This window comes from Marmota monax, unplaced genomic scaffold, assembly GCF_021218885.2.
Source record: "Marmota monax isolate L192 unplaced genomic scaffold, Marmota_monax_Labrador192_F-V1.1 WCK01_AAM20220418_F8-fsc00065, whole genome shotgun sequence".
Lineage (NCBI taxonomy): Eukaryota > Metazoa > Chordata > Mammalia > Rodentia > Sciuridae > Marmota > Marmota monax.
The window spans coordinates 3,442,416-3,458,553 of NW_026694038.1; the positions used below are offsets into that span (position 1 = coordinate 3,442,416).

General features: G+C 32.3%; 1 protein-coding gene across 1 annotated transcript in view; it reads left to right on the forward strand.

Annotated features, from left to right (window-relative positions):
• Positions 1–16,138, forward strand: part of LOC124106515 (protocadherin Fat 1-like) — a 149,747-nt gene that overhangs the window by 85,018 nt on the left and 48,591 nt on the right. The window contains exons 17-18 of the mRNA XM_046464165.1: positions 4,375–4,516; positions 4,723–4,976. Coding sequence (XP_046320121.1) covers positions 4,375–4,516; positions 4,723–4,976 — 396 coding nt within the window. The remainder of the gene's footprint in view (positions 1–4,374; positions 4,517–4,722; positions 4,977–16,138) is intronic.

The window sequence follows — 16,138 nt, forward strand, 5'->3', positions numbered from 1 at the left end:
ATTTATTTCTCTTTAATTGGGAACAGGTTTGAATGAACTTCCCAGATATATTAGCTAAGTTTGCTTTTAGTTATTTAAATTTAGCTAATAAATATATGTAATAAAATTACAGAGTATGAGCATTCTAGGAGTTTAATAGGTTTAAATTTTCATCACACATAACAAGTAAAACTTTAGTTTTTCTTTGGACTTTGTATTGAACAAATTTCCATGAACTAGTTATACTTCTAATATTTTAATTGAGAACACTTAGAGACATGAATATGCTTTGTTATACTGTAATTGGAGATCTAGTTAGTCAAGGAAATGATGGTCTTTTGCCAAAATTAATTCTGGCAAGCAACTCTGGAATAATATATTAAATCCCAAACCATAAAAACAGCACCTCAGTAAAAAGGAACTGATGATTCAAGGTTGGCAGGGTCTCCCTGTGCTTAATTTAAGGACTAGCTTAAAGGCTGGTCAAAACAATATTGGAAAAGGATGAATTTATCTTTCCAACATGTTCCCAGAGTTCAAAAATATAATAGAGATATCAAAAAGATTGTTGAAAATTACAGCTTTAGAAAATTAGGTCACAAGATGAATTTGGAAGCTATCAATAAATAAGAGCCAAAAATTATAATAGAAATGTTTTTTTTTTGAAAGCCTTTATACAATTTCCCTCTGAGGAATATTTGTTTGCCTGTATTCTCCCTCCTTTTTAGCAATATGTTTCCTCTATCTAGACTTGTTAATTAATTCCTCATTAAAGAACTTAATTTTTGAAGGTAACAAGCTTTATCATACAATTCACAAGTGAGTCCAACTCCATGAAGTCATGACCCTCCCATTTAATTCTCATCCTTGTAACTGTAAAGTGCTTATTCTTACACAGTTCTGGTTGTACCTTCCATTCACATTGTCCTTCCAGTGATGGTACGCTAGAACCTCCTTAACAAAGAACTTAGGGGCCATAACTTCCTTTTTAAAAATTAGTTTTTAAATTTATATATGACAGTGGAATGAATTACAATTCATATTACACAGATAGAGCACAATTTTTCATATCTCTGGTTGTATACAAAGTATATTCACAACAATTCATGTCTTCATACATGTACTTTGGATAACGATGACCATCACATTCCACCATAATTTCTAACCCCATGCCCCCTCCCTTCCTCTCCAACACCTTTGCTCTATCTAGAGTTTGTCTATTCCTCCCATGCTCCCTCTCCTTACCCCACTAGGAATCAGTCTCCTTACATCAGAGAAAACATTTGGCATTTGGTTTTTTGGAATTGGCTAACTTCACTTAGCATTATCTCCTCCAGCTCCATCCATTTACCTCCAAATTCCATGATTTTATTCTATTTTATTGCTGAGTAATATTTCATTGTGTATAAATACCACATTTTTTTTTATCCATTCATCTACTGAAGGGCATCTAGGTTGGTTCCACAATTTAGCAGTTGAGAATTGTGCTGCTATAAACACTGATGTGGCTGTGTCCCTGTAGTATGCTATTTTTAAGTCCTTTGGGTATAGACTGAAGAGAGGGATAGCTGGGTCAAGTGGTGGTTCCATTCCCAATTTTCAAATAAATGGATGGATTCAAATTTAAAAGTTTCTTCTCAGCAAAAGAAACAATCTCTGAGGTGAATAGAGAGCCTACATCTTGGGAGCAAATCTTTACACCTCACACATCAGAGAGAGCACTAATCTCAAGGGTATATAAAGAACTCAAAAAGTTAAACACCAAAAAAACCAAAAAAACCCAAAAAACAAATAACCCAATCAATAAATGGGACAAGGACCTGAACAGATACTTCTCAGATGATGATACACAATCAATCAATAAATATATGAAAAAATGTTCATCATCATTAGCAATTAGAGAAATATAAATCAAAACTACTCTAAGATTAGATCTCACTCAAGTCAGAATGGAAGTTATTATGAACACAAGCAACAAGAAGTGTTGGCGAGGATGTGGGGATAAAGGTACACTCATACACTGCTGGTGGGACTGCAAATTGGTGCAGCCAATATGGAAAGCAGTATGGAGATTCTATAAGTGCCTTTTATATATAACTTTTTAGAGTAAGACACTTCAAAACTAAGTAATATACTTTCGTATACATTGTTTGTGAAAGAGCTACGGAATATTCAAACAACCATTGTTAGTAGTCTGGTCTATCTATTTTATTTCACAAATAAATCAATTGAAGAGAGAGGAAAAGGTGAATGAATGAATAAGTCCAATGGTAATTAGATGACAAAATAAATTTTCTGTGAAGTAACACATTGAATAGATATAGAAAAGCAAGGAACTCTGCCAAAATCCAGTTTTGATTTAAACTAGCTTGATCTTTTTTTGCCATCATAGAATCTTAACCACTTGATATGGGTGTGTGGGGGAGTGGGGTGGAGAGGAAAAGAGATCTGTACCTTGTGTGGAAATTATCCACAACATAATTTAGGGATTTCACTCTCCAAAACAAGAGAACTACATGAACAACTTGTTCCAGATCATATATTTCCTGTTAAACTGGGAAAGTTTGCTCCTGGTTAGGTGAGTAGGCACTTGTTACATAAAAGAAAGATCAATGTCCTAGTGATGGATAAGTAAAGAACAGCATTATTGCCCATGAGAGTCCTTGGTATAAATAGTGTATTTTAATTATCTGAATATTAACATGAAATTAACTCCTAAAGGAAAAGAGTTTTTCTGAAACTTACAATATGACAAGGACAAAACAGCATATAAGAACTTACAATAACAGATAATAATGAGAAGAAATTAATTTTAAGCCTAATAGAATCCCACCTATATCTTACTATATCTATCGATTACTATTCTTCAGTGTGTTTTGGCTTATGCCTCCAATACCCATTCTATATCTAGTTTTACACAGGCATTTTCTCCTACATTTTGTATATATTTTCCCTTTATATTAAAATGAAAAAAAATAATAATTAAATTGGATACTGGGCAATTTTCATTTGATAATCATAGATCCCTATATTAGGTTTTTAAATGCTTTATAAGCAACATTTCATTCAAAATGTTTAAAATACATTAGGTCTATATTAAAAATAAAATTTGATTAGTGAGGGAAAAGAGATTTAAATTTTGTTAATATTTAAGGTAAAATAAGAAGAAGTTATAAAACACAAAAAACACAGTTGCCTAGACTAGAAGAGCATAGGAGTACCTATAAGGGACTATCATTTATATGATGAAAAATGTCCTCTTTCAATTAACTTACACTGTTCAGAATGTCTCATAAGGAACAGAGATTTTTTAAAGTGAATATATAAATAGGTTAGTGTGGCAAAAAAAAATTGTGTGAACTTATTAGCATGAAGCAAAAAGTGTAATAATACTTCAAGAAATATTAGTAAGGGGAATAAGGAATGTACAAGTTGATTTAGGCACTTCATTTTCCCAAATCACAGACATAAAGTGATTTCATTTCACATTCCATTCTGTTACAGTACTTTGGAAATACCTCTCAGACTATCTATATTCTTCAGGAGCAATAACTATAGTAAATACTATAGTAATTACTTTGTGAGAAAACATAATTCTAATGCAGTCTGATTTAATCACAAACAGAAAGTGCTTATCATTATGTTTTGGCGATGAAAGATATCAATGAAGCTGTTACTTTAATAGATTAACAATGTCTTCTATAGTTGAGAGAGAAAAGGGAGATGATGGCAAGTAGCTTATTAGTTTGTATCCTGATGATAGTCAAAGAATCTTAGAATTCTGAGATTCAAACATTCCTAAAGATAATAAAATTCCCTTGCCAATCTAATTGCTGAAATCATCCATTTGTTTGAAATGTAAGTCACATTTTATACTAGATCATAAATTTCTGAAAAACAACAAATTGGATGAATTTATAGAAAAAAAAATCATACTTGAGATAAACAAAAGTAAAACTCTCCAAGAGTGAAATGTGCTTCTTCTTAGGTAGAGATTACCCCGTTTTAAACATTACTCAGGAAACTTTTTGACACATATGTCTGCAATAAAGGGAAATGATTACTGTAGATCACATTGAGCTTTCAATCTATTTTTAAAATTTAAAAATAAAATAAATAGTATGAGTACCTGTCCTAGCAATATTACATATGAAATAGACACTTATTAAGTAAAATATGGAATTCACTGCTGGGAAACTCCAAACAAAAAAGTTTTATGGTAAAACATTAAAATATATTCTTCTAATATAACATAATTAAGATGATTTGTAAAAGTGTGTGCAAACAATATTGTTGAAAGCAAAAATAGTGTACTATAAAATTTAAGTAAATAATTGATTAAATATGCCAATACTTTTGAGATAATCTGAAATAGATAATATCCTTGTATTATAGAATATAAATGATGAGCCTCCTGTATGCAATCCACCACATTTGGAAACTCGGATTTACTCCATTGTTAAGGCTCCTTTTGTTCACCTCAACTGTTCAGACAAAGATTCTCCAAAGGAACATCTGAGCTATTCGATTGTAGGAGGTAAGACAGATTATTGCAAATACATCACTTCTTTGCTATTTTATAAGATACTCATGTGAGATATTTTGTAACTGTTGGAAACAAATTAGGGAACTGTAGTAGTAGCTGAAACAAATTGGGGAATACTTTTAAATAAAAACTTAAACTGTAGAAACAATAATACATAATGTAGTTTTTTGTCTGTTTTATTACCTCATCATTTTCAGGAAATACAAATAATCAGTTCACACTTCGGAGACTGGGTGTTGATCCTCCTTCTCTGGTCATCAGGCAGAATTTCCAGTATGATGTATTTCAAGGGATTCAAGACCCAGTGACTTTCCAGTTGTTTATTGAAGTCACTGATGAATTAGGTGGGAATAAAGCTCGTCAGCTGTCAGCTACTACCACAGTCATAATTCATGTGCTTCCCTGGACCACAGCACAGCCAACTTCTTCCACAAAAACATCTACAACTACAGTAAGCATCTAGTGATAAACTGCAATTCTAAAGTAGTCTGAGTTAGTCATGAACATAGAAAGTGCTTGGGTACTCTCACAGGATTATCCTGATGTTTTCGCAATGAAAGACATAAATGAAAGTTACTTTAGTTCTGCTGAATTCTCATCATCAAAATAAGGATAAATCATTGTAGCTGTTAACTATTAAATTTGAATTAAAGTAAATATATTGGGGCTGGCGATGTGGCTCAAGCGGTAGTGCGCTCGCCTGGCATGCGTGCGGCCCGAGTTAGATCCTCAGCACCACATACAAACAAAGATGTTGTGTCCGCCGAAAACTAAAAAATAAATATTAAAAATTCTCTCTCTCTCTCTCTCTCTCTCTCTCTTAAAAAAATAAATATATCAACGTTAATAATTTTTGTAGGCCTTTATGCCATTTAGTTTAGGATACTTAGTAATTTTGTAGATTCTAAATATAGTATACTTTTCTTTATTTAAGTTAATACTCAGAACAGTTATAAACAAAGCACCATAATAGGTTTCTGAAAATATCTGATAACTTGTTTTCTTGAAAAACATAGTCTCACTAGAGACAAGACATATACTTTGTCTTAGTTCGAGCAACGAAAATACCATAGACTGAGTAGCTGAAACAATGAACATTCATGACCTACCATTCTGTAAGCATGGAAACCCAAAATTAACACAATGGCCAATTCAAGGTCTGCTAAGTCCATTCCTAGGTTCATAGATATCCAACTTCTCATTATGTCCTCATGTGGTGGAGAGTTAGAGACCTTTGAGGTCTCTTTTGTAAGTGTACTAATGCTATTTAATAGAGTGTCACACTCATAACCTAATCATATATAAAGACCTTACCTCCCGATTCGGTTATATTGAGGGTTAGGATTTCAATGTGTATATTTTGAGGGAACACATCATTTAGTCCCTAACATGTTTAGAACAATTTATATAAAGAATACACAGTTTTAAATGATACAAATTATAGTACAATGTTATTTAACTTTGAAATTGAAAATAGGCTTTTTGCTCTAGGAAGCCATGAGTTCTTCACAAAGAGAGGACAAAAATTATGATGTAGTTCTTGCCGAACAGATGAGAGAGAGAGAGAGAGAGAGAGAGAGAGAGAGAGAGAGTCCGTGTGTGTGTGTGTGTGTGTTTGTGTTTGTGTTAATGTAAAGAGAAGAAAAAAATTGGATTACCCTGGGAAAAATATGTATTCTGGGAAATGTTGAGAAGGTAGTGAAGCCAGTATTGCCAGAATAAAAAGGGCTGAGGATATATCTCAGTAGTAAAGAAAAAGGAAGCCCATGATAAACATGTAAACTATTAAACATAGGATGTCTTGACTGTAAAGCTGAGAAGTACAAATATCAATGACAGGAAGTTATAACCATTTCAAAGAAGGAAAGACAAATGCTCCCTGTTTGGTAATCTTTAAAATGCAAATAAAGAGAAAAATCAATTATGCAATAGAATTGGTCTTTTTGATTTCAGATAGGAGGGGTTTAAAGCAGTCAACTAGGCATTCATGTCCATGTCCTCACTAACTTTAGTATGATGGTGTCTACATAACTCAGTTAACCCAAAGAGAGACACTGGAATTAAAAAAGCCTTTTTTGAGCAAATTTCTTCCATTTTTTGACTTCATGTCAAGAAATTTTGTATTAGTTATGCAAAATCATTATAATACAAGTTTTAATATCCTTGGTAAAAAGAAAGTAAATTGGATAAAAATGGCATAGAACTGTTAATTCTCTCATATGCCTAAAAGAAGCAAATTAAAATGATCTCTGTGGGAAAGTAACAATATTCTATGCTTCCAATTACTTCTAACAACTTTTGAATCCTGTGGATATACCACAGGATTGAACACAGCCAGGTAAATTAAAACCAAGAAGTAATACAAACATAAATGTAGAAACACAAATGTAGCGATGGATTATCAAACACAAACCATAAATAATTATGTTTATTAAGTTCAAGAACCATAAACCAAGCTTGAAATCTGACCAGGGTATTGGAGACTGTAAATATAACATAGAATATTTAAAAACAGATCAAATATATCTAGGAACTTAATACATGAAATTATGATAATAAATTCACTTAATAGCTAATTATAAATAGCTTAAGAGACCATGAAGAACTGAAGACACATCAGAAGAAACTGTTCAGCATGATGTTTGAAGAAAAAAGTGATAAAAAATACTAGAAAAAAGCAAGGACATAAACACGAGAAGAACAGTTAGTTTATTTTGATTTGAAATACAAAAGTCAGCACAGTGTCTAATTGTTTTTCAAAACTAATAGGAAAAACAAAAAGAAATCTATATTTAAACACACATAGAAAAGCTGCATAAAGTCAAATATAACATGAATATGAAAATCTATCAAGAAAAAGAGATTTCCGTCAAAAGAGTGTCTACGTAACAGATAACTTTACAATGGGAAGCCAGAAAAATGAAAATGTTCAAGTTGCAAAGTAACTGCCAACCTAGTATTCTATACTGAATAAATGTGTATTTAAGAGTATGTTTATGGCTTTTATATATGGTTTTGATATATCTCAGTTTTATTATGTAGTCTTTTCATTCATTCATTTTTAAATATTCCTATTTTCTTAACTTCTAAAGATACGAGACACTTTCTAGTTATATTTTATTTATCACTTATTTATTTACTTATTTTATTTATTCATTTACTTGTGAAACTGGGCGTTGAACTTCTAGCACTCCACCACTGAGCTACAGGGGAAGCCTTTTTTACTTTTATACAGGGTCTCACTAACTTTTAGAGGCTGGCCTTGAACTTGTGATCATCCTGCCTCTGCTTCCTGAGTTGCTGGGATTATAGATATGCACCACTATGCAGGGCTCTAATATAATATTTAAGATCAGAGATAATTTTAGACAGATTTCAATCCATTGAAAATATTTTAAGACTTATCTTACAACCTAATTATTATCAAATTTTGTACAAGTTCATGTGGACATTTGATGTATGTATGCACTACAGAGCAATGATACAAGAATGATAGATTCACAAAGTTATATTGGACAATCGGTATGGGTATATACAAAGTAGGAATAATCCTCTGCCTAAATCAAGTCCAAATGAATTGTAAATTTAAATGACAAAACTAAATAAAATAACTAAACATTAGAAAGACTATAAGAGACTATCATAATAATTTTGGGATAGAAAAGGCTTTTTCAGGACCAAATTTTTTTTTAAAAATCTAGTGATAAAATTTTTAGAATATTAAGTACCTTCAAAGTAAGAACATCTTTTTTAAGAATGAAATAATGGGAAATCTGATGTTTGCTCCAGGATAATCAGAAGTGGGAAGGAGTAAGTAAAACTAAAAATTAAATCCAGCACAATTTGTGGTCATTAAATTGTGTGATGTGTATCTGGTGAGTTACTATGTTTTTTGAACTGTCGTATACATTTTAGATATCACAAGATAGTTTTAAAATGACAGAAAGGGAAATAATATGATGGCTTATGTACTTTGTTAAACTATTACTGTTTTATGTGGTAAATTGTTCTCCAAATATACCTCATAAATTAAGTACTCTCTTATTCATTAAAACTCTGTTATCTACTTTAGAGCTTTTTGTCACACCTCTTATATACTCAAACTCTATAATTTATGCTTTTAAACATGAATAGTCTTCTGGTCATCACTAAATTAGTTCTCAGTCTTTCTGCCTAGGCCAGTATAATGGAACTTTCTTTCACACTCAACAAATATGTGTTCAAATAATTTTATAAGTCAAGTAAAATTTGCCCGAAATATAGTTATATTGTTGGTGATATTGTAAGATGTTAGAAGAACATTCCAAAGGGTTAAAATATATTGTTTTTATTTCTGGCTGAACATGAACCTTAACTCCCTATTATGAGTCAATCTTCTGCGCTGGATCTTACTCCTTTGGGAGAGATTATTTTAGCCTGTACTGCTACGGGGGGAAAAATCTTAACTTACATTAACACATGAATTTCCACCATCCAAATTCCTGATTAAGAAGGCAAAATCTAGCAAAGCAAAAGGCATTGTAATAAAACATAAATAAATTCTTCAGCAAAATGTGAAAGGAGTTTTAAATTTGTAGTTGAGCTAAGTGGAACTGTAATCCATACACTTCCTTTGGCAAAGTACATTAGGCTTACTAAAAGAGGCAGACCAATTAAGGCTGTCTGGAAATGATTACCAACCTGTGACTTATGAATTTATTTCCAAGGAATAAATGCTTTCCTCCATAAGCCATATGAGCTTTAATGTTTATGTGTGTACTTATATAATGCATACATCTCTGCAGGGACATATATGTGCTTCTCTTGCAAAAAGTATTACCAGACCAGAAGAAACCTTAGAAAGTCTATAGTTCAACTTGACCATTGCGCAGGAAGGAGAAATGATACCAAAGTAGGTTATAACTTCCACCTGCTTGAGAGTGAGTAAACAGACACAGAAGCACACCTACATATTTTAAGATAGTTTTCTAAACATCTAATATGTCTAAAAGCTTATTAAATCTATTACTGATTAGCTATTATTTATAATTTGGAATGTAATAAAATTATCATTTATGTCTCCACCTGTCTATTTACCAACTATATAGTTGAATCTTGGTCTGCCTGTTGGTATACAAATTTGAATAAGTTGGAGAAAAGCTTTGCAGGTATAAATAATAGAATATCTAACTTGGTCTAAATAATAAACATTCTTATTCAGCAAATGGGGGGCACTGTAAAGGCAAAAATTTGAAAACATCTGCATACCAATCTAAGAGAGGTGGACTTTATTTTCCAATCAGGGAGGATATAAAGAGGGAGTACAAGATAAGGATGGCAAGATCAGATATTTCTATATGTTTATGATGTTTGAATGAGGATGAAGAAAACATGAAGGGAATATTGGTGGATGGAGTACATGAACACAGATAGCCTTGTTTTAATAATCCAGACTTAAGCCTTGAAATAAGACTTTCATGTTGAAATGAATGCTACATCTCAAATATACATTAGCAATGGAATTTACCATCTTATTTTGTTTGAAATTGGTGTATTATAATGTGTACTTTTATAATATATCATGGGAAAAAGAATTTCTCTTAAAATTTAGTCATTAAAGTTATAGACTGTTTTATTACGATTATTACAAGGCATATCTTTCAATTTAGAATGTTGAATTAGATATGAAAACATAAAAACATTTCTAAGTGGTTAAAGAACACCACCAGAAATTCATCTGCTTTTAAAATATAACTATAAAAGCCCCTTACAAAAATAGAACATTCTTAAACCAGATTTCTAATAGTGCGTGCTTGTAAATTTTAGAGAAAGGCCTGATGATTAAAAGCTCAAAGTAATTAAAAATGGATCAATTGTATTATAAATATTATAGAAGACATCTTCAGCTGGAGGACAAACTTTTCAACAAAAATTTCTTGTAGGTTCTTGAAAAAGAATAGGGTATCTCATATACTACAATTTGCTGAAAGCATTCCATAAAGACCTTTGTATATTTTACAGTGCCAACTATGGTACTTGATAAGTCAAAAGACTCATGCCATATGTTATAAGAAAGGTATGTGATAGCTCTTAATTGGTAGAGGTGGGGGTTCATGAACTGTTGCAGAATCTGATGAAAACTATAGTCCCTCACTGCAGTACATTGCCCACATATATGGGTGTACACAACTTTATATTACACTTTACAGCTTGTGAAATCCATTCATGGAACCTGGATTATGAAACCCCAATTAAAAATGGGTTTATCAACTACATTTGAATTGGTAAAAACTTTTCCATAAGCAAAATATATTTCCATTAGTGTAAACACTGCAAGATAAGCCACTAACACATAGCTTAAGAAAAAAAAATCTATGTGGAATATTCATTAAATATATTGACATTTGTCAGCCTCTTCTTGACACTAGAATTGGTAAAATAATACCTGACACTTAAAAAGAAAAATAGGAGGAAATCATTTCATCTTAAATGTAGAAACAGTTAAACAAGCTAGTAGTAAATAAATAAAAACCTAAACTAGCTTAAATAAACCGAACCATTATCTCCTGGTTCACCTTAGTCTTTGAACCTATACCTGCTTATTCAGAGGTCAGTCTCAGAGCAGGTAGAGAAGAAAAAAGAAACTAAGTCATCTTTCATGAACTGAATGAGATTCTTCCAATTTTAAATCAAGATTGTAGAAAAAGACAATGAGGTAACTGGCTAGACCTGTTTCCTGCAAACATAATCCCTAAGGAATGATGAATCAAAATTCCTGAAATGATCTGTTTGTAGCAAATTGAACCCATAATAAAAATTCCAGGACTAATGTCCATTTTGACAATATGGAAGACGGCAGAAACTCTAAGTCATTCTAATTTATAATTGTTTTTGACCTTTATTTCAACATGAAAAGTAGAAAGGAGAGAGCCTATAAAAAAATGTCTGTCAATCTTTTCATTGGTTCATCCTGATAACACGTTCATATTTCATGATGTGCATAAGTATAATAAAAAGAATTTTGTCCCATCAGTGAAGAACTGAAGAGGCATTAGGTTCACAGAGTGACAAATTTGTGATTTTTCCATGTCTTTTACTTAATCGGAACTTTAAAGATTAATCCCAAAGATATAATGGCAGCTTAGAGACTCATAATGTTATATGCTTGCTCCACTGTTGTGCTCACTGCACAGGTTCACTACTTTTACAAGCTGGCATTGCCTCATCAAAGAGAAGTCCTTACCATTGTATAACTCATAAACCAATTTGCAATCCAATCTTCCTGGTACTTTGTTCTCAGTCAAGAATTTAGCTAGTGGTGTACTGGAGCAGGATCACTCCAACTAATGGGAGCCTAGTAATGAAAGCCTAGTGCTACTCAGAAAGCTTATGGTTTGATTGTTAAATTTTTGGTAGATTAACATAAGTTATGTGCCTGTAATCCCAGCAGCTTGGGAGGCTGATGCAAGAGGATCTGTGAGTTCAAAGCCAGCCTCAGCAAAAGTGAGGCTCTAAGCAACTCAGGAAGACCCTATCTCTAAATTAAATACAAAATAGAGCTTGGGATGTGGCTCAGTGGTGAACTGCCCCTGGGTTCAATTCCTAGTAACCAAGGGCAAAAAAAAAAAAAAAAAAAAAAAAAAAAAAAACAGGTTATGGTAGAAATATTTATACCATGAAACTGACAAATACTAATACCAGGGTTTTTAAAATTGTATTTTAAGAGTTGGTTTACAAGTAGACTAGTGGGCTTGTCCATATTACTCTTTAGAAGACTCGGGAAGGTAGAAAAAACTTAAAGTTAAGACTAACAAATTCTTAAGTTTAATAGGCAAAAATGAAGCCATGGAAACAGAAAGGAATATGTATTCTACATTATTACCCTTTACTTCAAAGAGTAATTCAGTAGTATGGCTATTTTTAAAGGTCAAAGTACCTATTACAAGTCACAGGTACTTTCTGCCAACTTGAATCTAATCTTTTCTTTTGGTAAAACTACAGCAGAGACTACAGCAATATCTTACTTGTGAGCTGTGATTTAATATCCTCTCTGTTTTGTCAGTCTAGAAAGTGAAGTTCATTGTAGCATCGCTGGGATTAACCAACATCTTTTACTCCTGAACTAAACTCCTCTTGTTCTTTGTCTTTTTCAAATATGATGACTAAAATAGCAGCAGAGGCGCAGCGTTAATAATGGTCACAAACTGATAGCTTACAGAATGATACAAACTCCCATAAGGTATGTTTTTTCCTATTAGCAACCCTACTAACTAGGCAGCAGTGTCCCAAACAGAAATTGACTTGTCCAAATTGTGATAAATCATAAGCACAGCTTAGGTCTGTTTCACAGGCCATGTTTGTACTGCAATTCTACTATTTCTGTATTTCCTAAACTAGATTAATTCATGTACCCCTTTTGAAGAAAAATAAATCTCCCAGACACCCAGCATTGATTTACATTATTTTTATAAAAGGTAAAAAAATATATATTTGATTATAATATCTTAAGGTGTGGAGCAGAAGTGTAACAAATCTGCCTCTTTTATCTCAAGTTATTCCTAAAAATAAATCAGTAAAGAAGATTGATGTAATGGCTCAGTGATGATGAAGATAATACCTTTATGGTTGGCCAGAAATTGGAGGCTATAAAGGAGGTATATTCAAGGGAAGCATGTCCATTTTTATCAGTTCTATCAGAGCATGCAGGACTTATGTATGATGGGATATGATGTATATATTATCCTTGTGTGGAACAATAATAACAGGTCCCTTAGACCTAGGGAAGGGGCTTTTGCTGCATATCTGGAGGCATTCCACTATTCACCTCTGTCTGTAAGTTTCAGACATGGGAACTAAGCAGCTAAGTCAGTGTTATGGTTTGGATCTGGAATGTCCACCAGTGGTTCATCTGTTGAAGGCTTGTATCTCAACACAGAAATGTTCAAACGTGGGGCTTTCAGAAACTGATCAGATCATAAGAGCTCTGACCTCATCAATGAGGTCATCATTAATGAATTAATGAGTCTATGGGCAATAGCATTATTGTGGAAACTTTAGAACATGGGGCCTAGCTGGAGAAAGTAGATCACTATGGCTTACACTAAAAGGGTATTTCTTGTTCCTGCCCCACACTCCGTCCTCTCCGGCCGTTTCATAGCTGCCACATGGTAAGCCTGCTTCACCACTAGCTGCCCACCGTCATGGTAAAGCATTACTTACATTAACCAAGTGAACAAGACCTGAAGTCTCTGAAACTGTGAGCCAAAATTAATCTTTCCTCCTCTAATTCATTTTTCTCAGATGGTAACAAAAAGCTAATACAAGTCACCCTTCTTTCTTTAGGTGTGACTTGGAATAAAATCTCTTTATGACCCTTTAGCCATTTCACTTTCTGCTGTGTTAAGAAGTGACATATTATGCAACTGTATGAGCATTTATTTCTATGTGTATTATGCTGCATTTAGCCAATCTATTTTTAAAGGTTCCATGAGTAAATAGAATCACATTTTATATTCATTTACTTCTTGGTCTTTGTGTCCATCTAACTCCCAGTAGGAAATTGATACAGAATAACTTATAAGAATTATGGAAGGAGGCATTTGAAAAGGTGTGGACAACATTAAAGAAAACCAACATTGAGTACATCAGCCTATCATTTTATAAGTGAAATATATTCTGGATATTGCTACATAATTTTCTTTTCTGACTGTTTAACTACTCTTTTGCATAAAAGTAAATATGTATTCCTGGGTTACTCAATAGCAATGCTAGAATTTATTTTTAAGGAAAATAGTGTCTTACCTAACAAAACTGAGAACATTACTTACACGAGTATCTTATTTGGTGGTTTAACTCATTTAGGAAATAAAATTCTTGTAAATAAATCACCATCCTCCCCCAGTAAAATTGAAGATTGTGCTTGGTCACATAAACTGAACTTCTTATAGAAAAGTCCTACAAAGTGTGATACCTTCTCAAGTTGAATACATAAATATTCCATCTACATATGGTTTTCCTTATGTGGGAAGACATCTAACTTTAACAAGTAGCCAGGCATGAAGTGCAAGTATAAAGTAATGCTCAGTGTATGATGCAGATTCTGAATTTGTATCATATTTGTTACATACTTATACATTTTAGTACATTGATATCACATTTAATACTATTTTTTAAATAGATTTTTTTCAGAACCTAGTATAATTTATTTTAAAAAGTAATCTGAGAAGTAAAAGCCAATAATCTATTTAACATTTTACAACAAATAAAAAGGTTCCATGGCCTTCAGAGAATAATAATGTGGGTCATCAAAGTGGGACAAATCACTAGGATTAAAGAGATTTAAAAAATTATTTTAGATCATTTTATTTTCCTTTATTGTGTAATGTCTTTTTGCTAATTGTTCTGCCATTGTAGAAAAATGATAGTTGGACAATAAATTATTTTAAACTTTTGTCTTTATATTTTAAAATAATTTTCCATATTCTTTTTTCTTTTTTGTGTATTATTTTCATTTGATGACATATTAATTGAATTAGGATCTAGGATGTGAAAGTAAATAATAAGTTTTAGGCGTAATATCAGAGTTCAAAAAAAGTAAAGCAGTTGACCTTTTTTTGATATAGTAACAATGCTCACGAAACACTTTAGACATTAATTTCTAAAACTTTTATCATATTTTTTTCATTCACGGTATCACCAAACCTCTTTATTAAATGGAAATAATGTTTTCAACCCAAAGTTTGAAATGAAAGAAATGGTAACAGTCTCATTTCATGCAGACTCTGTTGAACTAGTTTTTACATTTGAGAGTAGATAATCTCAAGTCCCAAGTAGTATAGCAGGGATTGGCCATGAGAATGAAGTGGGTCCTGGCTCAAATCCCAGCTCTCCCAGTTCATAACTGTAAACCTGTGCTGAGCCATCACCACGCTTGAGCCTCCATTTCCAATTATTAACAGCTATTTCATAAGCCCTCTTAGTTAAATGCCCAATAAAGAAGGCCATTAATCCTTACTAGTATTGTATTAATTGTTGTATAAATGTTAATTCATTGATTGAAGACAGTAATCTATTGTTTAAAACTATTCAGGCTTAAGTGATTGCTGAGATAGTCACAAAACCTCTGGTTCTCCTGCATAGTCTGCACTGAGGGGGGGGAAATATGGCCTGTTTTCTTTATATTACTAATTTTTTTCTAAAGCTTATTTTACAATATTTATTAATTTTAAATCATAATTTTTAGTAAGTTGGCAAAACTAGCATTTCTGCTTAAGTTATCAGTGTTTTATTACTAAAAAGCACTTAACATTTCTTATAGAAGTCTGGTCTATATTTAACTTGAAGTTAAATACATAAATGAATTGGAACTTCTTATTGACAATCTTTTAAAGAAAATCTTCAGTGAGAGTTAAATGAAATAATTGGAATGTCAGTAGAAATAACATAAATTGTGTTCTATTAGGTTATAGCCTTGCACATCTGCTGTGACTCTAATATCCACTGACGAAAGCTGTCATGACAGGGAAGATTATCATTATTGTCTTTTCTGTAAAATATAACTAGTTAAGTAATTAAGGTTATGAATCAAACAAAATTAACTGCACACAGCTGTAAGGAGCTTAGTGCGTGACCAAA